The 16,765-nt window shown below is 39.6% G+C and overlaps 2 protein-coding genes across 5 annotated transcripts in view; one reads left to right on the top strand and one right to left on the bottom strand.

The window, feature by feature from the left end:
- The window catches only part of ndufs8a (NADH:ubiquinone oxidoreductase core subunit S8a), an 85,158-nt gene that overhangs the window by 41,607 nt on the left and 26,786 nt on the right, over positions 1–16,765 (top strand). The gene's annotated exons all lie outside the window — the stretch shown is intronic.
- LOC141810026 (glutamate receptor 2-like) overlaps positions 1–16,765 on the bottom strand; it is a 47,597-nt gene that overhangs the window by 28,497 nt on the left and 2,335 nt on the right. For all 4 annotated transcript variants that reach the window (XM_074697348.1, XM_074697331.1, XM_074697341.1 and 1 more), the window contains exons 2-7: positions 8,178–8,318; positions 3,112–3,351; positions 2,873–2,994; positions 1,526–1,600; positions 760–813; positions 140–298 (exon numbers count right to left, since the gene is read on the bottom strand). In XM_074697348.1, coding sequence (XP_074553449.1) covers positions 140–298; positions 760–813; positions 1,526–1,600; positions 2,873–2,994; positions 3,112–3,351; positions 8,178–8,318 — 791 coding nt within the window. The remainder of the gene's footprint in view (positions 1–139; positions 299–759; positions 814–1,525; positions 1,601–2,872; positions 2,995–3,111; positions 3,352–8,177; positions 8,319–16,765) is intronic.

Here is a 16,765-nt window from a genome sequence, read left to right as displayed (position 1 = left end):
AGTATTGTTTCTGATGACTGACCACAGAAACGGGATATATACCTGTATTATATAGCACTTTACCTGTATTGTGATGACTTACAGGTATGTTCATTACAAGCCTCAATAAATTAAAGAGAACTTGTTGAAAAACTCTTACCCTGATCCGTGAGTCTGCTCCAGGGTATTCTTTCTCCTCCAAAGCTTCCCATCGCTGGTCAAACTTTGCCACCACAGGATCATCAAAGTCTACGATCTGAAAGCCTGAAACATTCGCTCCCCCATACTGGATTTTAGAGAGGTCGCCATCGAGAAAACCCTGAAACAAGACCAAAGGAAGATCTCCAGCAACAGAATCAAGATCCTCAAGTCTAACTCTACAATCGGCAAGATTTAAGCCAGATCATAGAATAAGTGAAGCCAAATACAAGGTCATCAAGATCAATCAAAGGATCATCGATACAGAAAACAAGATTATCAGAAGTAACTGCAGGATCACCCCCCAGAACAGAATACAGGATCAAAAAAATATCTTGATGAACAATTATATCTTCTACAAACCAAACAAAACAGGCGGATAAAAACCTGGCATCAGGATACAGAAAATGACGTGAAATAAGACAGGACACAAAAACCATCAGGTCAAATAACGGCATGAGATAAATGAAGACAGCCCTGGGAAGCTATGCTAACATTAGCATGGGTTTCTGAAGGAGGCGTGTAAATTATATCTGGCTTTCAAAGCGTTTTTGAGCATCTTTGTTTAAAAAGGAAACTCACCAGGTTGGCAATGATGTAGTGATATCCCTTCACATGACGACCAATGGTGATCACCTGTTGAGAGGAAAACCAAGCATAAGGGTGCAGGTTATGGAACACAGTACATATGTGTGATGTAATGCAATGTACAAAAAGTATGACTACAACTGAATTCTATTTTCCCAAGACTGCAGTGTTCCACATGATTATATTTATTCTGAAGTGTTCAGGATCACATTTACATCTCAGTGAACATGTCAGATCTGAGTCAATCAGTCTGAAACCAATAATAGATAAATTAATTTTAGAAATGTTCACTTCAGTTTGGGTAATTGCCTTTAGCTTCTTCAACAGGCAGCAGAGTTTATTGTTTCTGTGAATGTAGCTCAAACTGTGAGCGACAGACTTTATGCCGCCACCCTGAGTCAACTGAATCAGTCCTGTATCAATATATGCAGTTTTCTCAATGTTTAAGTAATAAGCTGTACTTTTAGGGGTTTTATGGTGAGTGGGTTTATGTAGTAGTTCTTATTACAACACTTCTTTGTTGTTCAGAAATGTTGTACACTCCATATTTGTAACAACTGAGTTGTAAAACAACACGTATGTGTCTTTAAAACACAGATTCATTAGGCGATAGCATAAGTAAAAACTGAAATATTTGGGAATAATTACTTGAAAAAAAAAATTGCCATATCAACCAAAAATGTCATGGATCCCCTGTTGGAGACCTCTGTCCTAAACAGATAATTCATTGATGTGAGTAATGAGGAAAAGATTCAATAACCTGTTCCATGATGTCTTTGACTTTGTCCTGTTCACAGTCCAGAATGATACGCCGTTCCTTACGGATCTCAAGGTCCTGCAATAACAACAAAAAAACACCAGCAACTGTTACACAGTTCAGATTGTCAGGGTGCATCAGAACTCTGCAATCAGCACTAAACCATGGTCCAAATACGTGATCCATTAACAAACTAGAAAAGCACTCAGCAAGCATACTGTGATTGTGATGCAACACTTGAGTCCTACTCTAATGTTATACTCCCTACCTGACAGTGTTGAAAATGATGACCCAGTACATATTCCAGAACTTAGTATCCAGAATATTGCCAGGATCTGGATCGTATTTTTTACATTTCTCAGAAATTATGGTGACCTTGTCTTGTATTGTTTTGCAAAGAAATCCGACCATTTATCATGGAGTTATATACACATATGGTGAAAACAGCTCTATCTCACAATGATAAAGAATCCTATAAAAAAGTCCTGGATCCAGACGGTGATCCAGATCACCTCCAAAATCTAATCCCTTCTTCCTTATCCCTTTTGAAGATTTCCTAAAAATTTCATCAAGATCTGTTTGTTAGCTTTTGAGTCATGTTGTTTAAAGACAAACAAACAACCAGACAGACAGACAGACAAACTATCCCACAAACATAACCTTCTTGGTGGAGGTAAACATGAGAACCTGGAACATGATGGTTTTCACATGAGCTAAAAAAACAAAGCACTTTCTAGGGCTGTCACTTTTCAAAACATTGTTTGAACAAAGTTAAAACGACACATAATTTGTTTGAATAAATCTGACCCCCCCCCCCCCCCCCCCCCCCCCCCCAACACACACCCACTTTGTTAACTTAACAACTAACAAACTCACATTTGGTTTACGATATTACCTGCTGACAAGAACACAGGCTCATAGAGCGCACAGATATTAAACACAAATATTTATGGGCCAGCTGGGTACCTGTTGCACCCTACTGACCCTTTTGCCCCAAGTGGTCCGATATGGATCAGTACAGTTGGGTACAGGTCAGGTCAGTAAAGCCTGATCCTGTTTGTCTTTCCACAGCTAACCTTGCCCTTTGTGGTAGGGAGCGTGTAAGGGAGTACAGAGACTGCAGCCGACATTTTGAAAAGGTTTGAACGTGAACTTTTCACCTCATGTGGATTAATGTTCAAAACTCAAACAAAAAAGTGACAGCCCAGGCACTTTATCTCCAGAGCAGGAGAACCGGAAACAGGTTTTTGTGCAGACAGAACATGAACACCTGAAACCTGAAACATGACGCTGTAATTAACAGAACAAAAACATTTGGAATAGGTCACTGTTGGTATGTAACATCTGTACCTGGAACAAGGAGCGGTACGCCTCATCTTTCCTCTCATCTTTTAGGTTTCCAACATTTATCGCTGTGACCACCCATTTCTTCTCTGCTGCAGTGTCCAGGATGACCTGAAGCGTAGAGAGACCTGGAACACAGACCACAGCTTCAGTCACAGTTTTTGATTTTTACTGAACCAGAACCATTACAGAACCATACAGAACCAAACTTCTCCTCCAGTTTTATTAACTAAGTCCTTCCTCACCTCTGTCACTGTCGTACAGGTATGCAAACTTCTCCCATTTGTAGTACTCCACTAAAGAAACCAGCGGGCCTTTGATGTCTGGTCTCATTTGTAGAACAAACTGGTTCATTCCCTCAGCAGGGAATGATGGCGTGATAAAGGACACGTGCAGTGTCTCACAGAAAGATGTGATTGTGTTGACAGACTTCTTGTCATAGAATCCGAAGATGGCGTAGACACCACGAGAAAACTGGGAACAAACTGAAAGAGAACAGGAAATATTTCAATGATTTATCCAACACACAAAGTGGACAAAGTCTTAACCCTTAAATGTTAGGTCGTTAGGGTCAGAGGGTCAGAGGGTTATAGTTAAGGGGTTAGAATGTAAGACGGTGTATTCGTTTCTGGGTCACTAACAAGATGGCAGCTTGATTTTCATGCCCCCCCGACAGACTTAAAAGCAGCCCTTTAGTTACGATAAAAACTTTAAAAAATAAATAAAAATAAAAATGAGAGAAAATAAGGTAAAAAAACAAACAGGAGAACTCAGCTCCCAACAGCACATAAGGAAAACTTAACCTCATACTTGGCCAAAAAAAAAAGTCAAAAAGGAGATAAATACTTCACCAACTCAGGAGATACAAAAAAGTAAGGATGTCCTAATCCAACTTTTCCTGTCCTGATACCAATACCTGGGCTTTGGGTATCGACTGATACCAATCTGATACCAGTGTTTAATAAAAACCTGCATACCCTACTGTGACATAAGACTGGTAATGTTTGTGGTAGAAGACACATAAAAGTATTTTGAATCACTGAAGTCAACATTTGTTTAAACTATAAAATACCTAAATGTTTACCAGCAGTTTATTGAAGACAAAGCTTGAAAATGTAGATAAATTGAAATTTAATTGGAAACCTTTATACCCTGTAGTCTGTCAAAAAAAATCCCATAGCAGATCGCAACAATGGCCCAAAAGTTCAGCTAAGCTTTATTCAAAACAAACCTGACGTTCAACGGAAAGAAACACGTCCATCATGATACCGCAACACTGTGAGAGGTTGAGGGAATACTCTGTTTTTTGACATCCTGTCTAAGTTACAAAACACACATTGTTCACATTTGTATCCAGGTTCACAAATACTGTTGAGAAATATTCTAAGATATTTTTGTTAGACTTCAGAGGAGTCTTTGAGGTGCAGAAACTCCAGTAACTTGAACAATTAATGAGGAGAAAGAGTTGGGACATGCATAATGTAGTATGTTGATGTTGTTATATATTCTAACGTGTCTTTGTTGTATTTATCTTTTCCTTTTAAATAATTTAGGTTTATGTTGTCCCTTGATCCAACCCTAAAATAAAGCAATGTTCAATAAGGATAAAGACAAAAAAAAAACAATCTAACAGTTGACAGTTTACTTTGAGGGTCTAAATGGCCTAACAGGCTGACTTCTCTTCTTGTAGAGCCTCGTTTCCACCAAGCAGTTTAGTTCGGTTTGTCTCAGTACAGCAGGCATTTTACGGCGTTTCTAAAGACTAATCTTGGGACAGGTCCCCAAATCACTGTCCCGTACAGTCCCACTTTTCGGTATTCTTCTGTTGGGGTGCCAGACTAAACCAATCCAACCCTAAAATGTGGAGCTAGAAACAGTGCAGTCCATTGATTGGTCGAAAGAATCATCACTCCCTGTGCAACAGCGGCTGCTGTATTTCTCCTGGTGGCAAACAGTCTTCTCTGAAAAAAAAGCTTGATTGTTCTTTGTAACAAAAAGCCACATGCCAATCACAAAGAAGATGAATTGCTGGATGTCTTCCATCGATGCTCTTTGTTTACAGTGTCGCTTTTTTCTTCTGCGTTGGATTTATAAACAGGGTACACTGTGTCACGCTGCTATGGCGTCATACTATTGAATTACTGATGTGGCCATCAGCATCTGGCTTACACTCAACCTACTAGGAGGGGGCACTGTTGGCTGTGGAAATGCCAGCAGAATCCGGCTTTACCGATCCAACCCGTACCAAACTGGACCACTTGGTGGAAACAGGGCTTTTATTCATTACTCTCTATTACACTTCAAAACAATGGATTTGGAAACTATAAAAAAACAGAAGTTTTGAAAAGACCAAATATCACACAGCTGATTGTTGTTGTCAGAGTAACTACCTTTTTAAAAATCTTAGTAACTTTTCAAAAATGTTCTTTTAAATATTTTCAACGTGAATATTTGCAGTTTTTCTACTGACAGTGGACACACACAAGTCCTTGAGTCTGTTTCTATATTAAGCTGTTCTACTTCAATGACCCTGTTCCTCAGTGGAAACAAAAGCTCCAGTTTGATCTCTTCCTGAAAAACAAAGACATATGTCACACTGACTGAAAGGTATACACCGCTACAACACGCTACCCAGAGCCTGGGTCTGGGTGTGGGGTTGCAGATATGTGAACCCTTTGCAATAACCTGGATTCTGCATTACATGTGTAAACGAGTGTTTTAAAGAGGGTGGGGCAGATTTAACCAACACCTTTAAACTCGACTCACTGATTTGACTCAAGGTTGGATGACCCCTGACTCAAACTGGCTATTGGAGCGGTCATTGGCCCTGGGGATCACATACTTTTTCCATGCTACAGTGTGAATGTTTATATGGTGTGCTCAGTCTGAACACATGAAAAATATAACTGTTAATGCAGAATTAATTTAAGCAGACTGTGTTTGCCCATTGCTGTGACTTAGATGAAGATCAGAAAACACCCAGATCATTTCAAGGGTTCATATACTTTTCTTTGAAACTAAATTTTGAGATTTTATCTTAAAAATAGCCAAATATTGTTCATGGGGTACATGCATCCCCAACACAAGGTATCCTGGGAGGCTGGGTGACAGGGTGTATTTTTAACACTTTTATAGGCAGTATCTCAACTAAGAGAAGTGTCGTCTTTGGATAAAGTTATGCAGTGGACCAACATCAGCTCTGTGTGAATCAAATGAAGAAGGATGTCTCTATCTGCTCTAACGTAAGCTGACATCGTACTTGAGGCAGCAGATCATGACTTTGCTGTAAAGAAATATAAAGTTAGCTTTAACACTAGAACCACCACTGCAGTCTGTTTAGGATTTTCACTAACATAAGCTAAAGTTAGCCTAATGTTAGCTCCTAGCTGCGTTGTTCATCATGGCTCTTTGTTTTTTGGGAATTCATTGGCCTGTTTTGTTCTAGTTTTTGTTCTTTGGTGATCGTACGTCATTGTAAGATGTTGTCCAAAGGGCTCTAGTTAAGCTAACGTTAGCTTCTGGAGCTTAGCTTTATTAGCTTATCTGTAATAGCCAAGATAACAAAGGTTGTCAAATGTTGCGCTGAATGATTCAGTGTAAATACTGTAGCTCCAAACTAACAGAGACACACTCGTGGTAAAGATGGTAAAAGGAGGTTATAATTTTGTACTGACCAATGCTGATCCTCTGTCTTGCTGTCTGTGAAATATGTCCAAGAGGGGGGCGCGGCTTAGCCATAGCCACTCTTGGTTCCATGTGCTCTTTATGTGTGTCACCAATGCTGTAATAAACTACCACTGTATACTACTGCTAGGGGTATACAAAAACTGTATGTTACTGCTACAATGAACAACTGTAGTTTACTGCAGCGTAAATAAACTACAGTTAAAAATAGTATTTGTGACATTCTTAAAAACATTTGGTCACAATTTTACCATTATATTCTTCTACGGTATACTCCTTTCGTAAACCTGTATAACAATGTATTACTGATGTATATCAGAGCAAAAACAGACTATCACTATATCCTCTGCAACAATACACTACAACCGTACATCATTGCTGCGGTACACTACTGCTGTATACTCCTACTACAAAATGCAGATCAACTAGTACTGTACAGAGAGATGTGGTTGTTCTGTATTCATAAATACAAGTGTGTGTGTTCTTGTATGCATTGTATATGTGTAAGTATATGTGTGTGTGTGACTGTGTTTATGTGTGTGTGTCAGGTGCAGTGTAAGCAGCAGTCGAGCATCATTGCGGTACAGTGAACTTAAATAGCGCTGTGGTCCTTAGGCTTCGTTATGTCACGCTCGGATGACGCTGATGTGGAGGAGGAGGAGGATGAAGAGGAGGCTGCCTCACATCTCTGACCCATTTCAGTCAAACACAACCATCCATTTCACAAGATCCCTGTGTCTTTGCATTAAAACTGAATGAATGAATGAATGAATGAAGAATATGAACCATTCTTGAGTTTATACCTTCATCTTGTTTCCTTTCAGACGTCTCTACTCCCAGAAATAACACAATGCATCACTCTGCTCCTCTCTAACAATCTATTAGCAGACACATGCACCAAATGCCACATGGTTACATAAGGTTATGTTAAAGATGTATGGGTTAATCTAGAGATGTGTACGTTATATGAGAGAACAATGGGTTAAATTAGAGATGTATTGATTACATCTTTCAGTTTTCATGCTACACACACACACAATGAGTAAAAGCAGTCAATGAGTGGAGGAGAGGTTGTAACATTTGTTAACACATACAGTTAAAATTGCACATTCCAGCGGTTCGTACTCCACATGGCACTGAATGGCTGTCTGTGCTCCACAGCGTGGACTGGCTGTGGACTTGGCTTGGACCATGTGTCTAATGTTTTTGTGTTTAATGTTTTGTATATTCACAAATTGACTAACTTTTTTTTTCACCACTGGGGCAGTATTTTAGGAGCAAATACTGTCCGTGCCATTTAGCAAAGACAGCTGGTCCATGCTGTGAAGCACAGACTGCCGGTCTGTGCTGTGCCACTTGTAACATCTCAATATACAGCAGAGTCTCGTTTACCAACGTAATGGGACATCAACTGGGAGACTTCAGGTCTCTACAACTAAACACATAAGTCCATCTGAAATATCAATTCAGGGATGACTCTATAAATATAATTGAGCACCCGTGTCTTTCAGGGCACACCTCAGAGACTCGATCAACTCATACCTTTACTGACTGATTCAGAGACTGTGTCAGGGTAAACATTAAACTGGAGTTAAACAAGAAAGCTTATAAGGAGGGTTGTACTCACAGCAGTTTGTGACGGCGAAGCTGTTAGCCACCTCCAGGTTATCAATGTGAGGAGTCAGTCTGAAATCTGTCATCCCAAACTGAACCATCCCGACCCGGAACGCACTGTACTCCTGGTCTGCACCGCGAGGAAACAACCCACCTGGAAAAACATAAAAACAGCTCAGTCAGTGACTATCATGGGATAGGGAGCAGTAACCTAACTTATTTAACACAAACACAGAGACAGACACAGGGAGAATTGTGGCCTGGCACAGTCATAAACAACAACCTATCAGCCTTTACGAGCAGACAGAGGCTTAAGACATAAAGAGAGAAAAGGGAGCTGCGGGAAAACCACAGGGGTGTGAGAAAAGGAAACTAAAGACAAGGAGCTGCAGACTAGGAAGCTGCTGAAAGATAAGCAACAGACTGAGTAACAGCAGACACAGGAGCAGGAGAAGCTGCATACACAGGAGTTGCATACAGAAGCACTACAGACAGAGAAGCTGTGAAATTAGAGGCTGCAGGGAAAGGAGCTGGAAACATGCAGGAGCAGTTGGCAGAAGAGCAGCAGCTGCTAGCAAAGAAACGACAGACTGAAAGGATGGGAAGAGGAACAGCTAACAGAAACTACAGATAGATAGAAGAGCAGCAGACAGAGGCGCTATAAACACAGAGGCTGCAGACACAAGACAGACAGAGGAGCTGGAGGCAGAGAATAAACAAACAGTGGAACCACAAACAAATGTGCAACAAACAGCGAAACTAGGAATAAAGGGAATGCAGACAGAAAGAGAAACAACAGGTAGAAAAGCAACAGATGGAGACATGACAGACAGAAAAAAAAGAAAGAAAAAAGAGAAAGTGGTACAAAATACAGAGAAGCTGCATGTAGAGGAGCAGCAAACACAGGATCTGCAGACAGAGGAACTGCAGACAGAACAGCTGCAGATCATGGAGCTGTGGACAGAGAAGCGACAAAGGGAACGTAAACAGAGGAGCTGTAGAAGGAGGGCTGTTGGATTCAGTGTTGACTGTTTTTTATGACCAATATATTTTTAAGATTTATTAGGCATTTGAGTCTTGATGGAAACTGGGAATAACATTCTGGTTCTCCCAGAATCGTTCAAATTCCTAGTTTTCAATGCCTGTCCAGAAGCAAACCCAGTGATTGTGTTCTCCACTGCAGGACAAAGAATCTGTCCAGAAAGCTCAAACAAAATATCTAAATAACGGTTTCTGATTTTATATTAGGGATGCAACTTTTCTAGAGTCAATACCAATACCAATACTTGGGACTTGGGTAGTGACCAAAACCAGTAGCAATCCAATAGCCGTGTTAAACAATAACCTGCATGCCCTACTTGTAAGGATGAGGTTTTTGGTTTGTCTTTTGAGTTGATATTTTGGATTTTCTTGTATCTTGAGTTTCTTTGTGGTAATTTGTGTTTCTTGTCTTCTGGTTTCCATGTTAATCTCAGTTAATCTTGTGTTTTCCCTTGTGTTTCATGTTCACTTTGTTGCTTCCTGTGTTTGGTTTAGTTTTTCCTCCTGGCCTTGTGTTTCACACCTGTTTGATTTCCCCCTTGACTACATAGGCCATGTCCACACATAGCTGGGTATTTTCAAAGACAGATCCCCCCCCTCGTTTGTTTTTGACAATACTTTCATCCACACATAGTGGGCAAATCCACTGGTAGGTGCAGCTTGAGGCATGCCAAACCCAAACCTGGCAGTGTTTTCCAGACGTCAAACCTGTGCCAGCCAATCACAATGAACCCCTGTCATTTATCTGTGATGTTTGAGAACCAAAAACTTGGTTTACTGGCATCCACACAAAACCATAAAACTGCAGTTTTCCAAAACCTTCACTTTGGATAGAGTTTTCAGAAAACATCGTCCCTGGTGACGTGAAGTTTCGTGTTGATGGCAGGCATAAACACCTAAAATATATGTGATTTCAAATACCAGTAAAAATACTGGCAGCAGGGTTGCAAGTATTTTTTATTTTATTACATTTAATACATTTCAGGACATGCACTACTGGACATTTTTTTCTGCCAGTATTTTACTGTGATTTTACGCTGAATCTTTTACAGTGTAAAGAGGCTGCCGTGATCAGCGTTGACTATTTTTTATTTAATTTATTAACTTCATCATTAATCATTCTATCATTAATTTATATGATGATATGTAATATGGGCTGCACAGTGGCACAATGGTTAGTGCTCACAGCAAGAAGGTGACCGGTTCAAGTCCCAGCTTGGCCGGTGGGCCTTTCTGTGTGGAGTTTGCATGTTCTCCCCGTGCATCCATGGGTTCTCTCCAGGCGTCCTCCCACAGTCCAAAAATATGCTCATCATGCTCTAAATTGCCCATAGGTGTGAGTGTGTGTGTGAATGGTTGTCTGTCTCTGTGCCAGCCGTGTGATTGACTGGCGACCAGTCCAGGGTGTACCCCGCCTCTCACCCAATGACAGCTGGGATAGGCTCCAGCCACCCGCGACCCTGAACAGGATAAGCGGTTCAGAAAATGAATGAATGAATGAATGATATGTAATGGTAGTGTCAGTATGCAGGTATTCTACCTTTTTCAATTAGTTATGTATATAAAACATATTTTCGAGAGGATTATTGAAACAGATTTCAGCCATTTATCTCTGAATTGATTTTAAGAGCTGCAACCAGCATTGAACTGAACACTGGGTTTGACAGTGACAAAGAAAGTAAAATACTTGTATGAAAGAAAATAGTCTCTGTTGATATTGTGGTCGGTGAGGAACAAAATGTGTGCATATAGCATTTTTTTGTCAATGCCTTCATCTCAAAATCAGAATCAAACAATCAAACAATCAAACAGAGGTTGTCGGTGAACACAGGGATCAATATCAGTTTTAAATGGTACATCAGCTGAGCGCTTGCGGTGGGTCTGGCAGAATGAGGTCAGATTTCCACACTAGATCTTTGGCCTGAAGTAGAGCGGCTGAGGCTCTGAGGGGAAGCTTTGGCTTCATGCTCACACTTTATTCATCAGCTGTTCACTCATTCAGGAAGTCACAGCAGCTCCTTCCCTGACCACTGTCCTCCAGTCAGTCAAACACACACATCCTGTTTTTTATTTAGCCAAAGGTCTCAAACACAGGTCTGTGTGGGTGCCGACCCACGCTGACCCCTCCTACAATAATACCTCTGATAAAGATACTGATACCGAACAACAGACTGCCCCCTGGTGGTTTATTTCCTTTACTGACTATCATAATGCTGGGTTTAACAGTAACACTGGAGGTCTTTGTCTGTTTTCCACTCAAGCATTTTCCACTTCTTATATATTTATAAGAAGTGGAAGAATAACCCATATATCTTTAACATAACCTTATGTAACCATGTGGCATTTGGTGCATGTGTCTGCTAATAGATTGTTAGAAATATTTGAACTCTGACAGAATTTTTTTTTTTTTTTTTGTAATGAAAGCACCATTCAGGTCTGACTATTTCTCTCCGGCAATGAGTGCATGAACCCTCACTTCAATAGAAGATGAAACATTTACATTAGTAGATGATTTGGATAAAACAGCAAACCCAGCACTAAAGTCTGTGCCATGACTGAGGACAAGGGGTCCATCCCACCTGAACCTCAGTCTTCCTTTCAGACTTTCTCCTCCACCATTTATGTCAAAGGGGTCTATTTTCAGGCTCTGCATGAAGGGGGCAGAGGAGGGACAGACAAAAAGAAACAAACAGCTAACGGTCAAGAGTGGAAAACACGGTTCAATGCATGGTCAATTTTTAACGCCTGTTTTTCAAAACTTTTACGTTTGCTCCTTCTGAGGGTTGTAATGTGTTTTTGAGAAAACAAATGGTTTTTTAACCTGCAGATCAAAATCAACAAGTTTTTGTTGGTGCTGTTTGGTGTTTCAGTTATTTGGCAGTGATGAAGCAGGGATTGGGGTAGGGAGGGTTGCAAGGACCCCGCTATCAGGCTGTTACTGGGCCTGGGTCGATAGTCAATAAATCAGTTAATCGTAGGATTAATGAAATGAACTCGATAAATTTTCTGGCCTCAATTTATCGCCATGTGCGTGTGTGTTTGTTTTCCTCGACTCACTCCTCCAAACAGGCTGGATGATAGGAGGGTTCACTCTGTGCATTGCTCTGAGCACCTGGGTGGAGTGCAGAGCCACAGCCTCAGTCTAGAAACATTTCTGCTTCAAACTGAATGCGCAAGGTGAGCCATCGACACGGACAAGCCAGTGTTATTTAAGTTAAATTTTTGACTGAGAACCCGTTTTATCTTAATTGTCTTTAGTTCATTTTTTAAGGATATACGAAAGTTATTGATATTCTAATCACAAAAGTAAAATTACTCATGAGTAATACAATTGTATTGCATTTTGAAAGGGTGCGTTACATTATTTTGAAATAATATTTTTATATTAGTGGTCAACTGGTCTCAAAATAATATTGTCAATAATATCGTTGTTCATCAATAAATGTGGGACAATAAATCATCCAGCAAATTTGTTACCGACTCAGACCTAGTTGATACTGGCCTTATCTCAAGGTAGTTGGTACTTGTGAGGGCAGCCAATACCAGCAGTTGATAGTCAAGGCAAAAACATCTGATATCTTGAAAGTCCTCCTCACCAGTGGTTGTATACTGTCACAGTTTGACACATGGGAAATGTGAGTGAGCATATAAATGGACCAGGGAGAGTTAATGTTTAAACTGTTCAATTTGCTCCACAGTTTATTTTTAAAAAATAATTTAACCTCTGACAAATTTTAGTTTTATTTTGCATTACAAGAAATGTATCAAAAAACAAATTCTAAACTCAGAGAGAGTTGTTGAGAGTTGAACAGTTGATAGAGTAACTGTTCTGCCTTTGTCAAAATGATCTGTTACTGTTAACTGAAATTGTATGGATCAAAAGTACTAAAGGTATCACTACTTGATATTGGGGAGTACTTAGGAGGGAGTACTTGTACTGGTATCAGTTTGAGAAAAAAAACAGTATCAAACATCCCTACTTCTAACCAAAATACCACAATATATATTTGGTGTTATTTATTTGTTCAGCAGTGTTAACCCAGAGTTGTTTGCAATCTCTTTTTTAACTAAGGTCAAATGAGAAAAAAAGGTTTTGTTGGATTACTTTTAACTATTTAAGTGCATTTTACCATTAGACATTAATTTGTGTTGTGATGTCGCTTTGTAACCGTGAGTGAGGAGGGAACACAGTGAATAGTCAAACAGTGTTGTTTATTTAGTATTTTTCAGTGAAATTGTTTGTAATTTGTTTGTAAATAATGTTTTTAAGCTGTAAATTGACAGGTTCTTCTGAAAAGCTGTTAAATTTTTTTTTTACCGTATTTTTTACCGTATTTCTCTAGCAACCACGGCTGCCGTTTATTACATAAAAAAAAACATTTTGTTTTTATAGTGTATCAACAAATGGTGGACAACACTTGACTTTTACTGTACCAGAGAACCTATTTTTCTTTCCACGGCGAGGCTAAAGCATGGTGGCTGGATGTCAGAGTTGAAGGTGAACAGTGGTTGCAGTCAGATTCATCACCTAATGAGGACCAAAATCATCAATAGGTGAGCAACGGCGTTCGTTTAAAATGCAGAGTGATTTGTTGGTGTTTGAGTGGAGAAAACCGGCTGTGAGCTGCTAATAGGCTATGGGCTTACTTGAAGTGTGGTGGAGCTACTGGTTGTTTAATGTGTGAAATGCAACTAAAGGCAAGTCAGAAGCAGCTAGCCATACTTCAAGATCTTTCTATCAAACAAGCAAGCAAAAAGATGGAATTATGACTTTTTAAAGTCATTTTCAAGTTCCCATGTGTAATCTGTGTTACAAGTTGTAACAACAGGATCGTCAGCTCAGGCTGAGGTTGGGTTCAGTCTTTTTATTGTCTTGAGCTCAGGTGGAGTTTTATACTGAAATATGTGGCTCCAGCTTTGCTCTTGTGAGACATAATACTGGATCAATGTTTGTTTTGTTGCTGTTAAATGTTGGTTATTGCTTTTTTGAGAAAAAAAGTCAGCAGAGGGGTCTGAAAAGTCACTAAATACAATCATTAAGTTGTTAAATGTGTCATTTTCTGAGAATGCATTGCACAAGCAAAAATGGTGACCTCTGCAGGTCTAAAAAGGCAGTAAAATTAAAAGGGTTTTAGAATAATTGGGGCATTTCATGTGTCACTAACAATATAGTTTAGTGGAATAAAGAAACAGCAACATCAAATCCAACTAGTGCAAACACTCAGGGTTCTCTTTAAAACTCAGCACGGTTTCAGTTCTGGTGGTTTCCTCTCTTTGAGTTTTCTTTGCATCCTCAGTGGTGGCTCTATCCCTGTCCCTTGAAACTTTAACACTTTAAGACTTTGGCCTATGTATAATACACTGAAGATTCCTAAAGACTGTGCATTGCTCCAAAAGCATCCAGGAAGCTGTCTGACTCTGTGTTCCAGTGCTAGACTGAGACTGAAGCAACAGCTCCTCTCATCAACCATCAAATGAGTCAGAGTAAAGAAATCCTTCAGCAAAGCAACCTCTGCGTGTTTCGCACAAGGTTTCTGCTGCAACTACTTGGTTTACAGTTCTCAATTCTTTTACACTTTATTGTTTTGTCATTTATTCCCTATTCTCCAAAGTAAATAGTCAATAAATCTATATCAATAAAAAGTTGGTTGTGGTTTTTTTTTTTTCTTCTTCTTTTTTTTTGCATTTGTTCTGGATTACGGACATCTCTGTACTCTGGGTACAGCAACACCAAGTTGTTGCCAAGCTTCAGATTATTTAATTGACTTAATTATTTCTGTTTATTGGTTTCCCGTCATTTGATGTGCAGTGCCTCAATGAGACATTAAGTCAAATTACTGCAATACAAACTTTCATTTATCCATGAATACAAAGGTAAAAGTACACCTACTTTGCAGTTTCATATTACAATCATATTACATTTGGTTGAATTCATGTAAAACCTCTTTATGCTGCACTGCTTTACACACACACACACACACACACACACACACACACACACACACACACACACACACACACACACACACACACAAACAAACACACACCGAACACACACCTCTCCCTCACTTGAAGCGTATGAAGCTATAGCTGTTTGAACACTCTAAGCACCCACACAGGTTTTAATCCACTTCAGGTTAAACTGCAGATTCTGGTTTCTCTCATGGACAGTTAATTCTTACACGGTGAAATTTTGGCTTTTTGTTTCTCCACTTCAATATTTTACACATCTTTTCATTCTACCTATTAGACTGTCAAATTTTTTACACAGTGGCCAAAGTTAGGCCTGTGTTTGTCAGCTTTATGGTGCTACATTTTCACCATTCCTTAATCTAGTTTTCTTTAGTTATCTTGGATTAGTTAGCTTTTGCTATCTAAGTAAAAGGGGCTGTGAGAATTTCTAAGTGATCTTAAAAAAGTCTCCTTTTTAGATATGCGCCTGATTGTAATTCACACTTTAAAATGAGATTCAGCGCCAGTAAAGGATTGTTTCGAAATATTTCTTTGTAGCTTCTTCATAGCTTCCCGATCGGGTCAAACTGGACTGGATTGCATGTCTAGATCTCTATGACAACACCACTCCGACTGCAAAAGTTTAGTAGTGAGAAGAGAAATATGTGTTTTTCTCTGCTGAAAACGATTTCTGCGATTAATTTTGTAGCGATGGTGGACACTGGAGCCTAACTGTCAGACAGAAAAAGGACAGAAGAGCAGAAGAAAGATAAATAGGGGAGAGATAGAGCACGAGCTAAAGGCTAATATAGGAGCTTGAGGCTAACACAGGGGCTAAACTGTTTGTGATAATGTTGATTCCAACCCACAGTCAGCAGTTATTCTGCAGTGGTCTGTTCAAACTTGAGAGTCTATCAATAGAATGAAGAGTGAGGTTTAACCCCTGTGTTAGCCATTAGCTCGTGCTCTATCTCTCTTTTTTATCTTTCTTTTGCTCTTCTGTCCTTTTTCTGTCTGACAGTTAGGCTCCTGTGTCCACCATAACTACAAAAGTAATCACAGAAATTATTTTCAGCAGAGAAAAACAGAGATCTCTCTTGTCACTACTAAACTTCATCAGCCAGTGAGGTGTTGTCATAGACACTAAGACATGTCATAAATCAATCCAGTCCTGCTCAATACAATCGGGAAGCTATGTAGGAATAACCTATTTTGGCGCTGATAATCTCATTTTAAAGAGTGGATTACAATCAGGCATATATCTAAAAGGAAGACTTAAAAACTTCACACAGTCCCTATACTATATACATTTTTGTATTTAATTAAACATTCAGATTTCCTGCAGCCTGCCTCCTCCCTTCCTTAATTCTTCTAACTATGTTGAAACACTGATCGATCTTTGTGCGATGAAGTAACATCACGTGACATGATAAGGACCCTTGTTTCTGTGAGTGTTCTCAGTGAAGCCTGAGTTCACAGAGGCAGCTGGAAACAAGCTTCACCTCTGAGATTTGTAAGTGCAGCTCCAGGATTTATCAAACGATCCTACTTAAAGAAACACTGGATATGTTGAACTGGCTCTGTAACATAGCCCCCAGGGGGCGCACA

The sequence above is a fragment of the Halichoeres trimaculatus genome, unplaced genomic scaffold (genome assembly GCF_033239565.1).
Source record: "Halichoeres trimaculatus isolate MK-OKI-2021-1 unplaced genomic scaffold, fHalTri1.1 fHalTri1_scaffold_2, whole genome shotgun sequence".
Taxonomy (NCBI): domain Eukaryota; kingdom Metazoa; phylum Chordata; class Actinopteri; order Labriformes; family Labridae; genus Halichoeres; species Halichoeres trimaculatus.
The sequence above is the reverse complement of the archived record's forward strand: the minus strand, read 5'-3'. Positions and strand labels throughout refer to the sequence as shown.